General features: G+C 39.8%; 1 protein-coding gene and 1 long non-coding RNA gene across 2 annotated transcripts in view; one reads left to right on the top strand and one right to left on the bottom strand.

Moving 5' to 3' along the window:
- Positions 1-22,419, bottom strand: part of SPTBN5 (spectrin beta, non-erythrocytic 5) — an 88,607-nt gene that overhangs the window by 10,911 nt on the left and 55,277 nt on the right. Inside the window, exons 38-56 of the mRNA XM_085062343.1 lie at positions 20,905-21,060; positions 20,077-20,268; positions 19,353-19,448; positions 16,566-16,684; positions 15,812-15,926; positions 15,026-15,139; positions 14,337-14,458; positions 13,537-13,699; positions 11,892-12,080; positions 11,032-11,109; positions 9,370-9,542; positions 8,236-8,326; positions 7,213-7,359; positions 5,909-6,046; positions 4,919-5,175; positions 4,563-4,749; positions 1,916-2,128; positions 1,334-1,530; positions 566-770 (exon numbers count right to left, since the gene is read on the bottom strand). Coding sequence (XP_084918469.1) covers positions 566-770; positions 1,334-1,530; positions 1,916-2,128; positions 4,563-4,749; positions 4,919-5,175; positions 5,909-6,046; positions 7,213-7,359; positions 8,236-8,326; positions 9,370-9,542; positions 11,032-11,109; positions 11,892-12,080; positions 13,537-13,699; positions 14,337-14,458; positions 15,026-15,139; positions 15,812-15,926; positions 16,566-16,684; positions 19,353-19,448; positions 20,077-20,268; positions 20,905-21,060 — 2,952 coding nt within the window. The remainder of the gene's footprint in view (positions 1-565; positions 771-1,333; positions 1,531-1,915; positions 2,129-4,562; positions 4,750-4,918; positions 5,176-5,908; positions 6,047-7,212; positions 7,360-8,235; positions 8,327-9,369; positions 9,543-11,031; positions 11,110-11,891; positions 12,081-13,536; positions 13,700-14,336; positions 14,459-15,025; positions 15,140-15,811; positions 15,927-16,565; positions 16,685-19,352; positions 19,449-20,076; positions 20,269-20,904; positions 21,061-22,419) is intronic.
- Positions 9,506-20,229, top strand: LOC146436373 (uncharacterized). Its single transcript, XR_014852647.1, has 4 exons — positions 9,506-9,615; positions 13,158-13,303; positions 17,381-17,461; positions 20,093-20,229. It is a non-coding gene; the product is annotated as an uncharacterized LOC146436373 (long non-coding RNA).

Here is a 22,419-nt window from a genome sequence, read left to right as displayed (position 1 = left end):
CTGAAGAAGACATCTATTGTCTTGATCATTTAACATCCTATGTCATAGAGAAAAATTACCCACATCCTGACAGGCAGAAGCTGCCCAGACAAAAAGCTAATGAACAGAACCTGTCTACATATGCAGGAGTTATTGAGGAGTGAACATTATGAATTATACCTCTCTGCACAGTGTGCCCCAAGGAGAAATTTATCTTGAAATCAGCAGCTTAGAGGTATGAATGATGCAGCCCAGTGTTTTTGACCAAAATTGTTATAAGGGCATTGCCCATAGTCAGATTTTTTAGGTCCTGTCAAATTTATAAGCAGGGCAAGCAGTGAAGTGTGCTGACCTCACCTTATCTCAAGAAAAGCTAACTTTCTGATACTTTCTCTGTTGGAGGATGTTACCTCAGAGAGCCTGTATAAGCAGACAGAAGCCAGTCTGAGTCCTTGCTGTAGAGATAACTGGTCTGCTTAGTTTTTGTCACTGTAACATTCTTCACTGTCAGCAGCTACACAAAATTTGCAGCATATATATCCTGCTTTGCCACACAATACATGCAATACCTCTTATTTTCTTTTACCTCAACATCATCTAACTCCTGCCCATAGTCATCGGACTCTGCTACGGACAGTTTACTGGAAAGCCATGCATCCACCAGCTGGAATTCTCTTTCAAACTGATAGAACTGGAATTGTTCTTGCAGGCGTTTTCTCTGGGTGTCAGACTTCTGTAGGAGAGACTGATAGTCTGCTAGGATCCCCTGGAGCTTTGAAAGTATTACTGAACTGCAAAGAATAAGAAGCAGAAGGCATGTCTTTGTTTTATTGTTCTTTTTGAATGCTGTTTTTTCTGACACATTGAATTTGCAACCCCTTTAAAATACAGAACAAACCAGATAACATCATGGAGTGAGTTATGCTGTGCCATTAAGGCCAGCTAGCTCAGGAAATTAAACTATATCACACAAATGGCTGATCTTTTCACTTCCTCCTCCCCAGATATAAAAAACAAACTTTCAATGAAAAGCAGTGAACTGTCAAGAATGTTCATGTCCTTTCCCAAGCACACTGGTTTTTGAACATTTGTGGCAAATCACAATTAGATGACAATTCCTGGGAGTAGACAATGGACAAAGAAGCTGATCTGCATTAATTGGCCTGTTTTAAAAATACCTCTCATTAAAACATTAAAACAATCATCAAGCTCTTGGAGAACTTGGTGTATGTGATGATCATGAAGGAGGGATGGATGTCCCCTGAAGTCTTATTTCTGAATGGGCTATCAAACATAGTTGAACTTTTCTGTATTTGTCTTCTCTGGGAGGAGAAACCTGGTTTTACTTTCCTACCTTTCTGGACTGTCTTTGTTTATTAAGCTGGCACCTGTCTCCTGTACTTTCTCGATCCGGGACCTGAAACTATCCATGTCCAGTTTGGCAGCTTCAAGTTTACGAAGTAAAACTTGTGTGGATTCTTCATTCTTCCCATAATCAGAGGTCTCCAGAATGAAACTCCTCTCTGCCAGCCATGCCTCCACCTCCAGCAGCTGTATAAAATACAGGGATGAGCCTTAACACAGCTTAATTTAGGTCAAGATAAAGAAAGCTGAAAGCAGTGGTGCACTGACACATGAGTGAAAACAGAGAGCACCTTCGGTGTCTTCCTGTAATGCAATCTAGCAGACACTGTTCCAAAACATGCGTACCCAGAACCCAGTAATTGCAGTTACATGTTACTTACTGGAATTAGTTGGGGAAATAACTGTTATTTCTCCACAGTATCTGTGTTTACCAGATATGAAAAATCAGAGTGGTGTGAATTCTGCTCCTTTCTCAGCACTTACATCCATTCAACAATATAGGTGTCAGTTGTTTTAAGAAAAGAAAGGCAAAAAAAAAAAAAAAAAAAAATCTCTCAGGAACCATCTTTACCTCATTTAGGAACACATGAGCCTCATAGGACTGCATAAGCCTTTGTCTCCTTTCTTGAGCCTCAGCCTTCAAGGTCTCCACAGAAGTCTCGAGCTCCTTCAGATGCTCCATAATCTTGCGAGAGGCTGGGTGGCCTCCCCTCACCAGCTTCTGTCCTGTACTGAGCACTGCTTTGGTCAAAGCATCCCGACTGTTTATCTCATTCTCCAGATTCTGAGAAGAGTAAAGAGTAAAATGATAGACCAGAAATTAAAGTGATAGAATTTTTATTCCAGAAAATGTAGTCATGTAATTCCATCATAAATTTGCTTTCTATTCATGAAAGTGGGTTAGAGGTACAAAGTCTGAATGCATGCTTGAAGTGGAGTGGAGGAATTTTTTGCAGTGAAGGAATGATCATAGAAATCAAATTTAGTCATGAAGTTTGCATTTTGATGTGTATTCACCTCAGAGTGTGGAGGGAAGAGGATCAAATAATAAACCTCTTATTTGTAGATTCCACTGAAATATGCCCACTTCCATTCCATTATATGGCATTTCTTGAATTAAAACATGTCTAGAGAAGAATAACCAATTTGCCTGCACATAAATATTTATCATTTGCCAATGCCTTTGTAGAAGATGCAGCTTTGCATAACAACCATTGTAAGCTCTGTGGATACACTAGTACCAGGCAGCCAACAGGACAAGGAGAGAAGAAAACTACCTGAACTGATTCTCAAGGACTTGAAATAAGTTTTTGAAGACTGGTAGATTTTAAATTTATTTAAATTTATATGCATCCCTCCATATACGCTCCCATATGAGATTTGCCTGGGCAGGTGAGGACAATGGTGTGATTTGTCTGTGACAAAAGTGCATTCCTTGGCTGACTGTGTCTGAGCACCCTGAGCACAAACAAACCCCACAATTTTACCATTTTTCTATTTAATTTCATAGCTATGAATAAGCAGGTTCAGAGATAGACTGCAGTGTTGTGTTAACATAGAAGAGGTTCTCTCTGTGAGGAGAGGAGCTGCTTTTTCAACATAAGTGTCAAACTTGGCTAGAAAAGAGCTCTGGTTCTAATCTTGCCTTTAACTTCCCCCTATTAATTTCAAGATGTTGTTGAAAAGTGACACCATATGTGTTCCAAGCCAAGCAGCTGTTTGCATAATATATTTGTGTGTAAATGTTGTTTTGCAAGACAGCTATTTTTTTTTTCCTTAGGTCAATACAGTTCACACACAATCTCTTTTGTGGTAACAAACTAAGGACTGAATTTTGCAAATCTGGCTCATTAGGACAAACAATAGAGGGTGGAACTAATAATATATTCAGTTCTTGACTGTTATGTTACCTCTGACATTTGCTTGCTTGTAAATCAACATTGAAAAGAAGGTGCAGAGACTCTAGCTAATAACATGTTGAGAATTAAAAGCTTATATTTTAATCCCATTTCCAGAAAAACAGTAAGTAAAATGTCAGAAAATTTCATTATGCATTGGTTTTATGGTATATATCTTCCATTCTCACAGTTAATTGAAAAATTTTGAGACTTAGCCAATTAATAAAAAGATAATTGCAGCTTAAAGCAGTATCTCCTCTGTTTCTTCAGTTATTTGAAATATTTTCTCAGATTAATTCAGCTCAAGCATTCTTTTCTTCTGTGAATTTAATTACTTTCTTGCCATGTCAACCAGCTCAGAATCTTTAGAAGTAATTGCACATATAACATCATTTATACTTTTAATCATGATGAAACAAGCTTTCCATTCTTACTGTTTTGCAGCTCTTGCACCCAATGCTTGGGCTTTCTCTCTCTCTCTCACTCTATATATATCACACAGACTGACAATTTATATGATCTTCTGTCTTTCCCAATCCTAATGCAGGTTGCACAGAATTTTCCTAAAAAGCACTTGAAGTGGCACTTAAATGAGATGTCATTTGCTAACATTAAATACCTATAGCTGCTGGAAACTTTCAGCAGAAATATTTTTTCTTCCACCTTGTGTTTGCGAAGAGACAGTGCTCCTTATTAAAGAACTACCAGGAAGGCAGCTGCTTTATTGGTATTTGAGATGACAATATTCCAGGCACTGCTTTTTTTGATGGCCCATCTGAACCTTGTGAAATAATTCAGCAGCTGTCTTGAAAGCAACCACTGGAATGAAGGTCAGCTAGCATAATAATTCCCTGTTAACTCCCTCCCTTCAGAGCAGAAAAAAAATTGAGGAAAAATGTTTTCCTGGGAGCTCATCCTGAGACATCTGAGCAATGAGCTTTCTTGGATGTACTTACTGAGTTGGAAAACATTTTGTTAGGACATCTGTTGCTTAAAGAACCTATGAAAGCATGCACAAGTTTGTAAAATATATTCTGTATTGAAAAGGCCAGGGTTTGAACTCAGTTCACAGAAAGAGTCAGCATGTCCACAGAAAAGCTTAGGGTGTGGTACTTGCACCACTGCAACAATAAGCAGGATGTCATCTTGCATGTTGCCAAGTCATGGACATATCCTTTGAAAATGAAAAGGATTGAAGTGATCCTGGCATCATGACTCCTGTTAGCCAAAGCACAGCAGATGAAGTTTGCTAGAGACAAATTGAGTTCAGTGTTCTCTGTTTGATTCTAAGCACTGTGAATGATTGTCACATAACACTACCTGGTGCTTTTCTTGTAGACTCTGAACAGTTGCCAGGGATTGGCCATAATCCTTGGAGGAAGCCATGGGGAGTTTCTCATGAACCCAAGCCAACTCCTCATCAACATCTCGGAAGAACTGGTACTGAAGTCTGCTTGCCTCCAGACTTCCACGTCTCTCCTGCAGAGGATCACGTAGTCTTTTGTATCTGTGGGTTTTAAAGATAATCCAGTGAGGACTGCAGATTGATAAGGCATGAATGCAAAACACTCTTTTCAGAATAGTGTAGAGAAGGAAAGAAAAAAGAATATTCAGGGAAGAAAAAGGCCGATAAAGTAGAAAAAAATTGGCAGGAGACAGGCCAGGCACTCACACACCTCTGTACCAGTTCATCCACTTTCTCTTCTAGTTCATCAGCAAGGAAATGTTTCTCCTTCTGGAACTGCTGAGCTGTGACCACAAGCTCTTGCAGCCGGTCCCTATGGCTAGCAATATCTTCCTCCAGTTCCTCTTGTTTCTTCAGATGACTGTTCAAAACCACCAGATCATTGTCACTGTATGGTGCTTTCAGCTCATTTTCCACTCCTTCCAACCATTTCTCTGTGTCCTCTACATTTCGCTGAAAATGAAGACCCTGAGAACAAGCAAGAAGAAAAGATAATTTAAACTTTTAGGACAAACAGTGTGATGTAAAAATCTTGATCATATTCAGCAAAGATTACACACAAACACAGAGCAACTTCCCAGTGTTCAGTGAACTCTTGCCATATTATGAGGGTGGTGCAAATGAAGAAGAGAATTCAGTCATGGTGAAGACAAGAACAGAGCCATAGTACATCAAAAGCTTATCTTGTGTTGCACAAATGCAGATCATGGATGGGGCACCTTAAAAAGAAGCCATTAAAAGGTAGAGCTCTGCTGGTTTTATAACCACAGATTTTCTGATAGCCCAAGCATAACTCACAGTCATGAGAATTCATGTGCCTGGAGCTAGAAGAATGAAAAGCAGCTGTAGGATTCTTTCTCAATGTACAGGAGAAAAGATGCCCTTGTGACATATGCAGAGTTGACACATGTGAGTAAACACATTTTTCCTCAGCATCTCTCTCTGGAATCTGGATCTAAACCAGCAGCAGAAAGCAGAATGGAGCTCAGCCCACAAATCCTTTCTCTTCCATAGGGATCTCCAGTTCTCCTGCCAATTCTGTTCAGTCAGTCCACACTTAGTAGTTTCTTTACAGTGATGGTCTTGAGGAATCAGGTTGGATTGTATCAAGTGACACATTCGTAGAGGAGACATGTAGCAAGGCAGCTGTGCTATCTCTGGAAATGACACCAAGATCCAACCACCGGCATCCCTGTATTACCTTGTAAGCATCCTGCAGTTTGGTCCATTTATCCTGGCAACTTGCTAGCAGCTCCTCCCATAGCTCTTCCATTTCTTGCAGTCTGGACTGAATGGCTTCTGGGGCATAGTGCCTTTCATGGAGCATCTTCTCCCCTTCCTATATCAGAGGGAACAGGCAAAGTATTCTTTCCTGAATGCACCAGAGTATATCACCTTTGTTTTCATAATCAACGTCTACTGTTGCTGTTATGTTAGGGGCCAACTGCAACCTTCACCTCCTGACATAACAGACAGAGGTTGAAGAGACAGAGAAAGATCTAATAAAGATAAAAGGCTTACTGAAATTAGGGCAGAAACTGCACAGCAAGGCATGCAAGAGGTACAGCATGAGAAAGTTGCTATACCAGGTCAGTAGGTGTTCTAAAGAGCAACTGCTAGGACTATTCCCAATGAAGAAGGCAGGGCATCATGAAATAATGTGAAAGAGATTATGCAAACAGGTCTTTAAAAACAGGTAATTTTACTGAAAATTGTAATTCCTTAACCCCCTCTTGTTGTGTCTGCACACAGTGGGATAGAAAAGAAAAAGAAAAAGAAAAAGAAAAAGAAAAAGAAAAAGAAAAAGAAAAAGAAAAAGAAAAAGGAAAAAAAGAGAAAAGGGAGCTGTTTCTAAGACACTGGATGCAGGTGAATCTGAAGGGGGGAATCTACCTTTAATGGTTAGTAATCTATTGCAAAATACAACTAGTAAGTACTGTGCTGAAAATAAAATTAATAAACATGTTACAGTCTGTCCTTCCAAACTTATCATCTGATCACAGCTTCTGCCAAATATCTGACAAATCTTGTCAGGCTTCCTTCATATCTCGCCTACTAGCATGTCTCTGCAAAGGAAGCACTTGAAAGCTCTGCTTTATCATTTCTGTTGGACACATTTTGTACAACTTGTTAAAGCTGTGCATCCAGTCAGGTATGTTCTCTGCTGTAAAAGACACAAGGATAGGTCTAGAGTGGCATTCACCCAGAGAGATGTCCCTGAAGTCACTGGATTGAATCTTTTACTGCAAGAACTTGTCTGTGTCTATTGCATGCACAGTGAATATGGATAGCAAACTCATACTTGATTGCAAGAGAGAGAGTGAAGAAACAGACACAGAAATTTCTTGATGGACTAAGCTTCCCAACATACTCAGAGATAACCTGGACAATGCCAGTGAGGGGACAGTGATTCCCCTTCCCTTGTTTGTGGTCACTGTAATTCATACTGTTTCCAGAGGCTTTCATCCCAGTTGCCCACCCTTGCCAAAACCCTGCTTCTCTCACAGATTTGATGGAGTCCAGACGATTTCTATTTGCCATGATCTCTGCTTGGAAAGTCTGGTGCCTCTGCAGTTTGGTCTGCAGATTGCTTGGATCCTTCCAGCTATCATCCTGGGCAATGCTATTCTTCTCGTTAATCCAGGCAGCCACCTTTGGGGAGGGAAGAACAGAAGTAAACAAAATCTTTAGTGTTTCTTCTGCTTCCTTATACATAAGGCTTTCCTCTTATGTATAAACCAGGGAACTAGTGAGTGGGGACCGAAATGAGCTGTCCTTCTGAGGTTCTGCTTCCCCAAGCTCCTCCTGCTCATCATGAAGTCACCCCTGTATCTCTGTTTACCAGCACTGTTGCCTGGAAAGGGAGCTGTCTCCATTGGACAAAATGCATGGACACACATTGTGGCTAGTACAGGTTTTTCCCATGAGAAATTTTCTTGTGTTTTATAAATAAAGATAAAGTTTGGATGTTGTTGGAACAGTGTCCCAGAACTTGGACAGTGCAGGCCTGGCCAATCAGGCCTGGGGGAAGGCTTCTGACTGACCAATCTGGGTAACTTTTGAGAACTCTATATATGTGATGAAATCAAAACAATAAAGGTCATTCCTTCTTGCCACTGAGAACTGGTGCCTTCATTACTCTGCTAGCTGCTCAACAGCGACAACACATGTGCATGAGGAGCATAGACAATGATGTCTCTATTTCTAACCCACTGTCAGTATCTCACAAAAAAAGAACTGATTTATTTCTTCTTATTTTTTTAAATGGTGGCACATTCCCTTTCAATGCATTTTTTTCTTCTGCATTTTACTGTTGTCCAATGTACAGTAGGTATTTCATTTACTAGACTAGACTAGAGGGAAGATGAAAAAATATCCCTTCATTCCCATCCTCATCTTTCCCAATATTATCTCATTCCAGACTCAGTTCCTTGATTTTTCTCCCAGTAAATCTGTCTGGGGATTCAGATCTATGCTGCACAGTATGTTTTAAGAAACCAGAATATTATGAATCCTATGTAAGTGTACCTCAAAAGAATTCTTCAGGAACTTCTGCAGAAGCCTGGATTCCTCTAGCAAATGTCTGCGAGCAGCAGCATTCTCCAGTAGTCTCTCTTTTCTGAGATGAAGACAGATGGGTGAATTAAAAGTCATGGAGTGAGTTAGGTAGATAGGTGTTTTCAAATTTCACCTCTAAAACACACATAATCTAATCCTCCATTCTGCAGGAGGGAAATGCCCATAATTTGCAGACCCCTTTGATCTGGACTTGTCAGAGAAGATGCCCAGGACACTACAGGGAAGATTGATAGCAGATAGATATGTTTAAACTATGAACAAATTCTGTATAGATGATATCTGCCTCTAGAAATTGCCATTATTGCCTTCCAGGGTTCAAGAGAACATAAACTCAGCATGTTTCTTATGTGGAAGTCCTACAAGTATGATGGTTGTCATGAAAAAAACAAAGCTACGCCATCCTTTTTTTTTCCTTTCCAATTTTGGACCTGTAGCACTTTATTCATGTTAATGCAGATGTGAGATATTAATAAACCATATCAATAAATTAGTATGTTCACTTTACTCATAAGGGATCTCCAATCTCTTTTCATAACTTTTACATAGCTCTTTTCATCTACTGCAGCAGTGAATACAGCTGCTTTTACTGTCAGTGTTTGTTTAAGATGAACAATATGCAAATTGCTAGTAAGAATAAAGTAATTCCCATGAAAGGGCAAGATTTGATCAGAAAATCTGCAAATGCCCTAATGGATAATTTGAGCAGGCTTAAAGATCAGCCCCATTGGAGCAGTGAAAAGCAGTTGTCTGACAAATAACCTTTCCTGATGGTATTTGGTGATAATGAAGTATTTAATGGCATGGCAGGCCTTCTGTTTGCAGCACTGTCCCTAAGGCCAGGCCAGAATACAAAATTACTGAGGAAGTGTCTTTTCCTGAATCGCGCTCCCTCTCCACTTAATGGCATTTTGGAAGCCTCCTAATGAAATATTGCCAATTTGGGAAGACCACAGTGCAAAGCACAAAGCTGAGCAAGTGCAAACCAGCTTATAGTGATCTTAAATCATTTAAATACACTGATCACATGAGGAGGGTCTCATTGCAGAGGAGATTGGTGGCTGACATGGGGAGTCTTTGACTTACCTCCTCAGAACAGCCTGGCATCTGTTGCTGATATTGTCTGAGTCATAATGCTTGTTCTGCGTTAGCTGCTGGGAAAATGAAGCCATCTCATCAATTTTCTCCATCTGAGCTTCCAGGGCTTTTTCAAACTGTGTGTGTTTCCGCTGCAAGCTCTCCACACTAGACACCGAGTCCTGGATAGAATTCAACAAAGGGAAGCTGCTTTCAGTCAGAGTTTTTCCATCCACAACACTGATAATCCAGAAGGTAAATGGCATTTACCCAACATTTGCAAACTAACTTTCAACAAAATGTTATTGTTCTTTGAAATTGATTGGCATTGATCTGACACTTGGGACCTAAATAATGTTCCATGTAAGGTCTGAGGCCATTATTTCAGTTCTGGTGCTTAGCTTCTCATGCATATTATTGTGCTGCATAGAACACATAACTCAGGAATTAAAATATCAGCACCTAATTTTGAATCAGTCTTAAGACAGATACCATGCTGAAAGCAAATGTGAGATGCCAAACTGAAATCAGAGTTAAGTGAACAAATATGTCACAGAAAGAGAGGTTAAAATTAGAGTCTCAGTTTCAGTTCATGGAATATGGAAGAGCTCAGATCCAGATTTGAATTTGAAGACTGGTGTCTGACAGTTAATCTGGAGAGAAGCACTTCTTGTCATGTTTGTGAATCCCAAGCTTAATGACTCAGAGTTCTCTTTTCAGCACCCTTCTGCATTTTAATTATAGAACGAGTGGTGTTCAAATGTTATGGCAGTAAACTCTGCTTCCCCACTATTTTAAAGGAAGCAATAAAGCTCACATCGAAATGGGTCAGAAAAAAAATCTAAACTTCTGGGCGCTTACATGAGTCATTGGATGGGAAATTACACACAGAGCATTTTCTGCACATTGCTGAGCCAAATATTATTGGGTGGCACCTTCTGAGTCTCATATACTTTAATGAAGGGGATGTAAATACATACCTCCATGCTGACAATTAGAGAGGCAGACACCAGCCATTGGCATTTTATGGTTTTCATACTATTTGTACCAATTGTGTCTACACTGAACTCTGAGATGTCATTGTAGCTCCTGCAGAAACAACTAATTTAGTAGCACTACCTGTGCAAGGTGTAGGATGAGCTAAGGATATATCCAGCATTCTGCACAGGTTTTGCCACCCAAACATCAGTCTGCAGTTTCAGCTACCTGATACCTGTGGTAGGTAATTTAAAGCTACATGCTATGCCAGCAGGGACAGCAGTGATGGTTTGCACTCTGCTGGCAAATGTTTTTGGGTCAGAGAAGACAAGCCAGGCTGAACAGGGCATTGAGCAACCTGGGCTAGTGGGAGGTGTCCCCACCCATGGCAGGGGGGTTGGAACTGGATGATCTTCCAGGTCCCTTCCAAACCATTCTAGGGTTCTATGTTTCTATGCAGTCTCATTTTCCTGCTATAATCAGAGCAGTTGGATTGTTTCATTACCTTTGGGGCTGAGATTCCCATCCTGTGTAAAGTATCAAGGAAAGAAATTTGATTCTAAACCACCAATATGGCAGAGCAGTAACTTCAGATGGAGAAAGAGCACAGGAAGATTGATAGCACATCACTGTACTTCACAGTCCCCTCTCCTCTAGATTGCAGAGAAAATTGTAATTTCTCAGAGCACATACCCCTAAGTCCTCATTAGCTAGGAAAGCCTCTTTGCTGCTGAGCCAGCTCTCAATCTGTTCCACGTAGCCATAGAATTTCTGCATAGGGAAAAAAACCCAACAGTCACAAACACGACAAAATGCTGAAATGCTGTAAAACAGAAGCTAACCTGACTTCAGTAGAGTACACTGAAAAAACTCAAGATTTCATGGCTATTTCAAAAATTAACATAATGCATATAGAAGCATTCAAACTGCCTATACCACAAGATTTAAATTCTCTTTTATATGAAGATTTTAGATGGGACAGTAGCCCAGCCCTTATTTAAAGTATTTAACATTCTCCATTGTAAAATCTGTTTGAACAGAAATTTTTAAAGTGAGATGACTGTTACAGAGAAGAATTTCTGGAAAACCGCAGCCAAAATAGTTCTTTTATTAGGAAAAAAAGACAGGAAAAAGTACATTATTCTGTCCATGCTAAATTTTTCTTCAGTTTTTTTAAAAATACTTGTCTGGCCCCATGTTTTTTTGGGAAGGTTATAGAATTTGGAAGAGAAGTGATGTTGCGTTGTAAATATGTCTTTTTCCAGCTATATGAGAGTTTGACCAAATTTTGCTAAGTTTTACAGTCTTTGAAAAACATATGAGCACATATTCCACAGAAATTTCTATGATTTGTAGGGGTACAATTTTTCAAAGTCCTGTCACCACTGAATGTGCTTGGCGCTCAGCATGCCTTCCAGAAACCAGTGAAGTATAGATTAAACACTGGCTATTATTAGCACATCTTTCATCCTACCATCTCATAAATTTGCTCTTTGTATCAAGAAAAACTGTCAGTGGCATGTGCATTCTCTCTTGAATGTCTTTTGACTCACCTGTAAATCTTGTGCCTGGAACAATTTTATATATTGCTCTTTCCACGCTTGGACCAGCTCAGACCAGGCTTGCTGTAGTCTGGAGAGGGACTGGTGAATCTCAGGGGTTGCATAGTGACCAGAATTGGCAAGTTCTTTACCATAGTCACTGAGAGAGTTGAATCTTTCCAGTCGTGCTTCAATCTCCTCCTAAAATATATTACTGAGGTTGGTGTCAAGGGTTTATGAAAAGCCAGTTATTCAGAATACAAGCTTTAAGGGGAAGAGTTCAGGCTGTAATTTTCCAGCACTAATATTTGTATGGAAAATTGTTCATCTTTGAGCTATGTTACTGGAGGAGCATAGAATTGCCTATGAGACAATAAGTGACTTTATTGGTCTAGGAATAACTGTTTTCCTACAACTGAAAATTGGGATTAAGTTAGAAACACATTAGAAAATGCTGAGATATAAACGAACACCATTTCAAACATCCATAATACCCCCACTCCCAGTCTTCCAACATAAAACTCGTTCTTTTAAGAAAGTGCCTAGAATTTTTCCTCTCCTGACAAACAAGTTTGCATCAGATTTTTACATTAAAGACATGTTTTTATTTTATTTTGTGGTGTTAAAATGAAACACATTTGATTTTTGCGCCTGGTCTGAGGAATGAGTTATGCCCATATTCTGAATCCTGAAGGTGAAAGCATAACAAGCAATTATGAACCCTGAAAATTGAATGTGGAATTTCAAATGTATGCAATTTGAAAATGAAAATAACTACATTGGTGATATTTCTAAAGTGATGAAGAACTATTAGAAGAAAACATTGTTAACTCTGTGATATGAGAAAGCATTGTTCAAATGGATTACTCCAAAGAAGGAGGGGATTTCAGGTACTCCATACTAAATTCAGGTTTAGAAAATTAGTCAGAATCTACAAACTGTTTGTTCTAATAACAGGACCCATAAACCACTGGATGTTAGTCATGATTCTGGGAACATGATTTTTAGAAGAAGTAACATAATTGCAAAGAGAATGTAAATAGCTGATAATTATGATTCTTGGGAAAAAGTAAAATATTGAGTTTTTTCCAAATATTAATTAAAATATTGCTCCTTTTAGAAAAGAAACAAAAAGTATTAGCCAAATTAGCCATAAAAAGATTAGTAAAGTAATTATTACTGGGATATGTAGTGCCTCAGAACTGAATGTGTAGCACTATGCAGTGGCAATTTACTTCACTGTGTGAAAAAAAAATGCTGTTTTTATTTTCTTCCCAGGTAAATTAGGTTTGCATGAAAAAATTTAGCTCAAAGCAAGGATTAATTGGCATTAACTTTTTTGGCAATCTGAGTAAAGAGATGAGCAGTGAGCCTGGTGCAAGACTGAACCTGTTTTTCACCATCAGGCTTGGACAGCAGTACAGGTGAGAGCTCATGGGGCTTCTGAGCCTTTCTGCAAAGACACAAGCTGTCAAAAAGCCCATGAGACAGCTTGTCAGTATGTAGGTGACATTCTGTCCCCAGCCTGGTCCTGAGAAGAGTTTTTTCACCATGTTATTGACAGATGCATGCAGAAAAATTCTGCTATGTCTGCAGCAGTCAGTTCCCATGGCAAAGATTTCCAGTGTGCTCAGTTGGAATCAATGATGATACTTGCCTTTCTCTCCTGATGCTCCTCAATCATACTTTCGGCTTCATTTGCACTTTTAGGCAGTCCACCTGCTTCCATCAAAGCTCTGGTGTTTTGGGACCAGTCTAGTATCTCCTTCATCTCCAAATTAAATTTCTGCAACTGATACGAGGCTGCCAGCTTCTCCTTCCTGCCACACAAGGCGCAGTTCAGCATTATCTGACACAGAATTATCTGGTTGCCTCTCCCTCCCCATTTGCAGAGGAAAGTATCGTAAGAGAAGCCAAATGAAATGAATTCAAGCTTTCTCTTGCAGTTCCTAAGACTCCTCATGTTAACCAAAACCACAGGAGATGCACATTGCCTTGGAGACAACATGCTTACTAATTTTTTTACATCAGTTCATTAGCACAAGAAAGGTAAAAAAAGCATTCATAGCTGTTGATTACAGCAAGAATTACGGACCAGACTTAAGCATTTCTTATTTTGGAAAGATTTGAGAGAAAGAATACCTTCTAGAACCATCCAAAAATAAGTCTTTCACAAAGACTTTATGATAAATTTAATTTGATAGTCTGAAGGCATTTTAGTAACATTATTTAATGGGATAAACCACAAAAACAGTGTATTAGTTTTCCCAAAGTCACGTCAGTGGAATTTTTTGTGTATCAAGCCACACTTTTTCCAATGCAGGTGTCTTAGCTGCCTGTGTAAACTTTGTATAAAATCCTTAAATACTTTTAAAAGACCTCTGGCAAGGCGGGTTTAGACCCCAGGGAGCAGCTTTGCTCCTGATGAGAGATATTCAAACCACTCTAAGTCTTCACCTTTGTCTGGCCTGTCCCTGGAGTCGTAGCCAGTTGTTTTTCATCTCCTGTTGCTTCATAGTCAGTTTGTCATTTATGGATGGATTCCTCGTGGAAAGGCGGAAAGATTCCAATTCCAGTGGCTGGGAAGAGATTTATAGTGGGGTAAATATATGCCAAACACTTCTGTTCATTCCTGAGTTTGCCTTTCAGGAAAAATAGTTCATTTTAAGACCCCAGCTCTCAAAGACAGGTAATTAAATTACAGTAACAAAATATACAAAGGGACATATGCAGAAAATTCTACACATGCATTTGTGAGCAACACCCATGTGAAGAAAGATCCATGTGCATTGCTTTGCATGCACAAATGTTAGTTTACACTTAAGAGCACAGTTTTGCAGAATATGGACAAATCGATAGGAAAATGAAGGACAGTCTGATCTGGATTGTAGGTGAGGACCAGCCAATCAGTTAATGTTGAAAAGAGACTTTCCTTCTTAGATTTAGTGCATCGGGAAGAATAATATTTGATAAGAAAAAGAAGATGAAGCAGCACGGTGTTTTCATGAGAAGAAATTTATGCTGCACTTGCATTGCTGAAAATTTCTACTAATCAATCCAAAGAGTAACAATGATTTTTGCACCATATTTTCTAGAAGAAAAAGTGAATTTTTTTACAATATCCTCTGTACCTCCCCACTTCTTACCTCCATTTTGGACTTAATAACACTGATTTCTCTCTCCATTTCTTCATGTCTTCTAATCAAGTTTTCCACACTTTCCACATCTTTTCCATAGTCCAATGCTTGTATCAATACACTCTGGAGAGGCCAATAGAATGTAAAAATAGTGAAGATGACACAAAGCAAAAGGATTGTATCTTATTTATTTCAAAGAGTCTCCTCCTTCACCTCTTTGCATTGCCCTCTGAATGTTCTTATTGTCTTTTAAAATATCAATAGAGCACATTGTCTGCTCTCATTATAGAGATGAAACAAGAATCCAGATCTCTGAACAATCATAATCCTGCTTAAGGTGCCTCTGGACATTCACATGTAAAACAAAGACAGGCATGCCTCCCTGCATTTCTCAGTCTTTCTTTTCCCTTTTTTTTTCTTCATATAACAAACCAGAAAAATATTTCCCCATTAATTGTGGCCCAGAAGTTTTCAGGTCTGTATTATTAAAATGTGAAAAATAAAATTAACCCTCAGGATCCTAATAAATTAAATCCTATAAAATGAAGAAATAAAGTTTTTAATGTTGTTATAAAAACTTCAAGCCAACAGTCTTGTATCCTTAAATAGTACCACTTGCCTACTGGCTCATAAATAAATAATTACTTACATTGATGAAATAATTAGTTTTTATATAGCCTTTTTTATTAATATCAAAATTATTATCCAGGATAGCCATTTTTACCTCAATTTTCTGAATGAATAAGATTAATAGAACATTTTTCCATTTCAATTCATCAGAATTGGAAAGCTCACCTTCTCAGTAATTCTTTCTGTGATGTCATCTATTTCTCTGATTAAGGCATGAATCTCTAGGGCTCCCTCTAACTTCTTCCTGTATGCAGTCAGGTTACCATGAAAACTGTTCCACCTTTAATTGGAAATAATATTTTAGAGATGTATTTCAGAGGTAAGGATTTCCACAACTGAGTTTCATGATGCTCATAATTTAAACAATTCAGGTTTTCTGAACTACCTTATGTTTGGATTCCCAATTCCCCATAACAGGGGGCATGTCACAGGGATAAAGTATTAGCCTGTGAAGACTATCTGGTTGTATTTATTCCATGTCTTCAGGATGGCATGAAGGTTGAAAGCTAAAAAGTACTGATCCAGTTTTCTTGAACTCTCAATAACCTCACAGTCCATATCTTTATGATTTTGTTTCCTAAATAGTGGGCTGTGAAGCAGCAAAAGAACTAGGCAATTTACCAGGACAACTATGGGAATAGATGGAAGTATCTTAGCTTCCTGAATCTTGTGTGTCAGTGATGTGAAACAGAGTATTTGCCTCCAAGGCTGGAAACATGACTTTGGCACTTCTGTATTAAAAATCCTTCCAGTTACCTGCTCCAGGAGTCTTGAAAGACAACTCCAGTGTCATATATTTGGTAGTCACAATATTAAAGAAGAAAACAAATGTTCCAATTCTTCCATTTATCTCAGACAAAGACACCTGATTTTCCCTTCTTGCTTTTTCTTTAAGCGGAACATTTGAAAGCATACTCACTTCTCATTGAGCTTCTTCCGTCGCTCATAGATTGTCTTTGTTTCTTCCTTGTTCTGCCTCTCCAGTTTCATGGCCAGGGCATTGATAGTCCTGATGTGAGCATCGTCCACTGTTGACTCCTGTAAAGTGAGAAAGGGAACAAAGGTACATGTTCAAATTGCTTGTGACTGAGTTTTCCACTGAGATGTGAAAAACAACACAAGCAGCAACAAGAAAGGGTTTTACCTCACTACTGAACATTTCAGACCCATGGATCTATACTTCAGCTGCTGGTGTTAGCAATTCCCTGATGTAGCTTTAGATACGACAATGATCTCGGTCTAGGTGAGGGTCCTCAGACCCTCAGACATTCATTCCTAAGCCAGGTATTCCAGCAGGGGTTTGTTTGGTGAAGAAGCACAGGTGCAGTTGTTGGTTACGTAGGTGGCTGCTGTGGAACAGCTGATGTGTGGCAGATTGTTCCTCTGTCACACAGGTTCATGGCTCCTGGGCCTTCCCACTGCTTTATCTAGATGAGCTGCTGTCTAGGAGTGCCTTCGGTACTGCAGACAACAGGCCCAAAATCCATACAGCCTTGAGGATCCCGGACAACCTATGCCACTGTGTTTTCTTCTATGGCAACATCACTGCATTTTAAAAGGGATGCTATGTCTTCAAGGCTTATGGAACTTGCTTTCCCTGCACATGGAATGGATAATATCTGCACATTGCACATATAATCTTGACTACAGTAGAATGATTGTTGTTTTGGAGCATTACAGATGGCCAACACTGAACACTGCTCCAAGAGTCAAAAATATTCTTTATTTTTCTAGGGCAAATAAATCACAAGTTTAGCAGGGAGACAATCACTGGTGTAAAGAAGTACAGCTGCAAGATGCCAGCACATTGTTACTGTAAGTATTCACTCCATTGGGCATTTTGTTTATGCTGCATCCATGCCAATATGTGTGCTTCTATATGTGCTTTCCTGTCATACACAGCCATAAAGTAAACAAGAGAAACCACTAGACAGCCAGATACTCTTCAGCAACCCTGCAGTCTCCTCTCCTGGGAAATAGCAGCACAATGAGTAGAAAGTCTGGCAGCCATCAATGCAGGATGATTACTCCCTACCCTGATCTCAGATTTTTCTAGTGGGAAAACCCAGACTGGATGGATGCACACCCTGTGCCAGAAGCAGCCTCCTTCTGTTTCTATCACCCTAGGAAGCAGTGCATAACTGAGCATCAGCTATCAGGGCATACCTGTCCCAGCTTTTTATCTGCAGGCGTCATGTGCAGAGTGTTACAGGAGCTGTGGCTACAAGCAGAGACTGTCTAAAGCCAAGAGTTTCCTGTGGCACATAAGATCTACCATAGTTTATGGAAAAACTTTCCTGTTCAGAGACTAATGCTGATTGGGACATTGAGTTGTTTCTGCCCTATTAATCATCCTTCTTTTGGCTGGTACAGGCTGTAGGAGAGCCTTTGCTCAATCCCTTAGCTCACAGTCAGCTGGTGAGTACAATGAATGTCTCTTCAATTTAGCAGTTCCCTGGTTCTGAAGCCAAGTAATTTGGCTCTCTATCCAAATCCAATGTGAATGCACTGTCACAAAATTCTGCTGGGCTCTGGAATAGGGAGCTCAGGGTTTTCTCCCCAGTGCCAGGCACATCTACACTGCTCCTTTGCACAGAAGAGGATTGTCTCCTTCTGCTATTAGGCAACAAATGTAGAAGATGGGAGCTGCCATAACAGAAATCAGCAACAACATAACAGGCAAGCAAAGGGTAAAGAATATTTATTAGGAGACTACATTAGAGTAAACCTCACTCACAAAGTCCTTATACACCTCTTTCACAGTTTCCAGACTAGCAAATCAGCACAGTAGCCTTTCCTGCATGACACACAGACCTCTTAGTCCTCATCTGTAGCAGTTCACACAGAGAGAACAAGAGGTTGCTGCAGATGCATCCCCTTACTGTATGGCCTCACAGCCCTTATGGTGGGAGCTGAACACTTTGCAAGGAGGCTTCTGTCCCCCAGGTTTGGCGCCCAAGTCAGCACATCTCACTGGGGGCAGGAGAGGCACATGGCATGACTCAGCACCATGAAAGAGGGTCAGAGATTTCAGCACTGAAAGGTGAAGTGGGCAGCTGTCTTGTCATGTGGCTGTTATCCAAGGTGCAAATCATCGCTCTATTTTACTAAATGTCTGGTTATTAATGATTCATGACTCATGACTAACCACATGTGCTGCATAAACAAAGGCCCACCAGATTTATGTGCTTAATTTGGATGAAGAAATAGGAGAATGAGGCTGTTCCTCAGGAGGAGGGAAATGGAGAAATAAAGGATGGAAATAGAGAAAATAGTGGTGTTTTTTTTTTTTTTTTACTGGCTTGTTTATGGAAAGCCTAGATCAATTTTCAGATTCAAACAAGCATGGCTGAAACAACCAATTTTAAACCACTTTTGGGTGGAAATCACTGTGAGTTTGCAGACTGCATGAACCAAACAAAATTTGCTCACATTCATGCTCACACAGCAAGTTTTCCAGTCATTTAATGCAGCCTGGAATCTTAGGTTGTGTCAAGTGCCTAACAGCTCTGCTTAGATATCTGCAAAGCAGAGGGCATAATAAGGGACAATTTTATCTTTTTTTTTGACTTTTGAGGTAGTAATGCTTTTCATCACCTTGATCTTACATCTCCTCAGAGTACTGGAACTGTATTTGCTAACTGAACTGAAAAGTTAACTGTTGCTTGCAGCCACACAAGGCATAGGTGTGGAAAACACTTCTTACCCCTGATGTTGCTCCACGGAACTCATTCAGCTTTTTCTTGAGCTGCAGGCAGTGTTCATAGTCATTTCCCACATCACCTACATTAATCATGACCTCCTGGGGAAACAAGCAGCAAACACAAATATTTAGGCGAAGAGTACAAGAACACAGCAACTCCCAATGCTTATGCTGATGCAATAAGTTCTGTGATGTGTCTGTAAATCAGTGGCCCACAGCTTCTGAAGTAGTCTCTGCTGATCTTTAGATAATTATGAGACTTAGTCCCAACTCCCTTTTCGACCTATTACTGGCCATGGAAGCAGCTTCTGAATGAAAGTGATTCTTCCTTAACTCCCACAAAGAGAAACTTTCAAATTTGATATACAATGAGAGTGAAGGCCAGCTGCCAAACACTTCAAGTCTCTTCCATTCTAATCTGCTATAATTTCTCTGTTTCAGTAGAGACATGTGAGATGGCCACAAATAATCACAAATTCTTCATGTGCACAGTTTACATGAGAAGATGTGCTAATACTGCACAACTGACTCTGGTGTGGACAGACTCCAGGAAATTTTTAGAATTTGTTGATTCAATATTTTCATGTTGTTTGTAGAACATGTCATGATCCTTCCAGATAAAAAGCACTAGGAAAATATCCCGGAAGATGACACATTGATCAGAATGTCATTGCTAAATAGCAACTCTTCAGTGTGCTGCTTGGGTTAAATACTAAAATCCACTTGCCTTCTCCCTGATCCAGGCTTCCACCTGATCCACCTTCTGGAGAAATTCTAGGAAGTCCCGACTGTCCTCCAGCATCTTTCCACGAGCAGCAACAGCTCTCTTCAGCTTCTCCCAATGCTCCTGAAGCATGCGGACTTGGCGACGGATCTCTCCTGATTTTGGGTGGCCTTTTGATACCAGGGCTTCTCCGTTCTTCACATTTGGAAGAAATTAGAAACTGAAGCTGCCACTAATTTTTAATGGGATTACTATGTTGCATGACCTTCCTAGGAGGACTCTTTCACCTTCCTGACCTGGACTGAACAATAGGTTACTAGTATAAATTCTTATCACCCTAATGATAAAGCCAGCTGGAAAGCTTTTATTTCTGGAGGGAATCTAGAATCAGAGAACACTGGGATTTGAATATTTCCCTGCCAAGAAAGATATTCATGGAATGGGAGCAACAAAAGAGGTATTACAGATGACTGTGCCCTTTAGCTACATGATTCACCCAGTTCCAACCAGAATGTTCACAAATTGGGCATGAAATCCTATTTGCCTTTTGTAGGAGTAATCACATTAGGCAAGGAAGAAGTCAGTGATATTTTCCTGTTGAGGCTATAAGGAAAGATGGTAACTCCCTGGATAGAGCAATTAACTTACCTTCCTGTTGTAAATAATTGGCATTATATTTCCATGGCAAAGCAACTGGGTTCTTGTCACACAAGTGGGAAAATTGTTGCAGAAGTGATGAGAAAGCTACTCTTCCTTTACATTTCATCAATCTGTCCTTCTTTGGATGAGCAGTAATAATCCGTAAAAACACTAACAGAGAGAGAAGGTTACCTTATTAACAGCTGTGATGATTTCTTCATTTGCTAGAATCTCTGCCTCAAAGACCTGATGTTTCTGCAGCAGCTTCATCTTGTCCTGTAGATTGCTGGGGTCTTGTATGGAAGGATCCTCCAGCTTCTGCATGCGCTCACTGATCCAGTCTTCTGCCTGCAGCAGGGAGAGGCACCCCATTTAGTACAACAAATCCATGGGATCCTGAGGTCTCATTCCAAGACATGCCATGATTCTGTGCGCATGTCTATGCCTGGGCAGATTGAGGGGGAGCTGACAGCTGAGGTGCCTCTCCAGTGTCTGAAGTTACTCTACTTTGTTAAAAGCAGGTAGGAGTGAAATGAATTTTTATCTGTGCACAAGAGTAATGAAAAATTCCTTGAATGCCTCAGATTTTATCACAAGGCATAAACAGGATATACAATCTTCTAGATTATATACGGAGAATCCTTGAGCCTTAACATGGTATACATTTAAAATGAGATTATGACCACCGAGTCTGGGGGTTAGGGCTCTGAGTTTCATGCGGTGTCTCTGCCATTGATCTACCTGCAAACTGGGTAAAGATTCTTTAGAATTCAGTGCCTCACCTATAAAACAGCACTAACATTTCCTCATGTCAGTGGTGTTGTGAGACCTAAATTGAAAGTGCAAAACAAATAAAGATTTGCTGAAGGGGCCCAAGCACTAGTCAGATTATTTGAAAAGAAATAGAACTCTATTTGCTTTTATACTTAATAAAATTCAAAATGTCTGGTCAGGAATATCAGATCCAGGAAAGCAGGTGATCTGTGAGAGCTAAAAAAGCAAGGGTTATGTGTTTCTCTTAGGAAATTTTTTTAGGGGATTTAAAAGTATGCAGAATAAAATGAACAATAGGATAGCAAGTTTCCCCACAATTTTCTTTAAGGTCTGCTGAACTTTAGCCCTCAGCACTGAAGGAAATATTTTCTATCCATCAAAACACTCGGAATTGAACACTTGACATAACGTTGTAACTGATCCTGTTGTCCTCAGAGCACTGAAGTACTGCAGTGTTTTGACAAGACAAGAGCTGCAAATTGAAGGGCAGCTTTATTAGTTTCAAAATATCTTGGCTGTCCTTGTGGAACTGTGCACTACATGCACACAAGTCTTGTCAGCTGTAGGATTTTCTCAGGTAATTAATGATTTGAAGTGTTGTTTCAGCTGCTGAGATTCTGTAAACAACAACAGAAATAGCTTTTACTAGCAGTGTGCTCTCCAGAAGCTGTTTCCCTCCAAAGCACAGCTAGAAACTCAAACAGGCCATGTCAAACTTGCCCAGGACTACGCATTGTCATCTGCTGCTTTCATTTCTGACGCCCTCTCGATGGCCTTCTCCCATTCCCAGCCACACACTAGTGCTTCAATGTCACCTAAGTGACTCTTCATTTCCATGGGAGGCTCATCCATACAGTTAGAATGAGAAGCAAACCAACCCCCAGGACAGCCACTTTAAGGTTGATTTCTCTCCTATTTTTTAATTAGAAGAAG

The sequence above is a fragment of the Lichenostomus cassidix genome, chromosome 5 (assembly GCF_008360975.1).
Source record: "Lichenostomus cassidix isolate B80296 chromosome 5, HeHo_3.0, whole genome shotgun sequence".
In the NCBI taxonomy this organism is placed as follows: Eukaryota; Metazoa; Chordata; class Aves; order Passeriformes; family Meliphagidae; genus Lichenostomus; species Lichenostomus cassidix.
The sequence above is the reverse complement of the archived record's forward strand: the minus strand, read 5'-3'. Positions and strand labels throughout refer to the sequence as shown.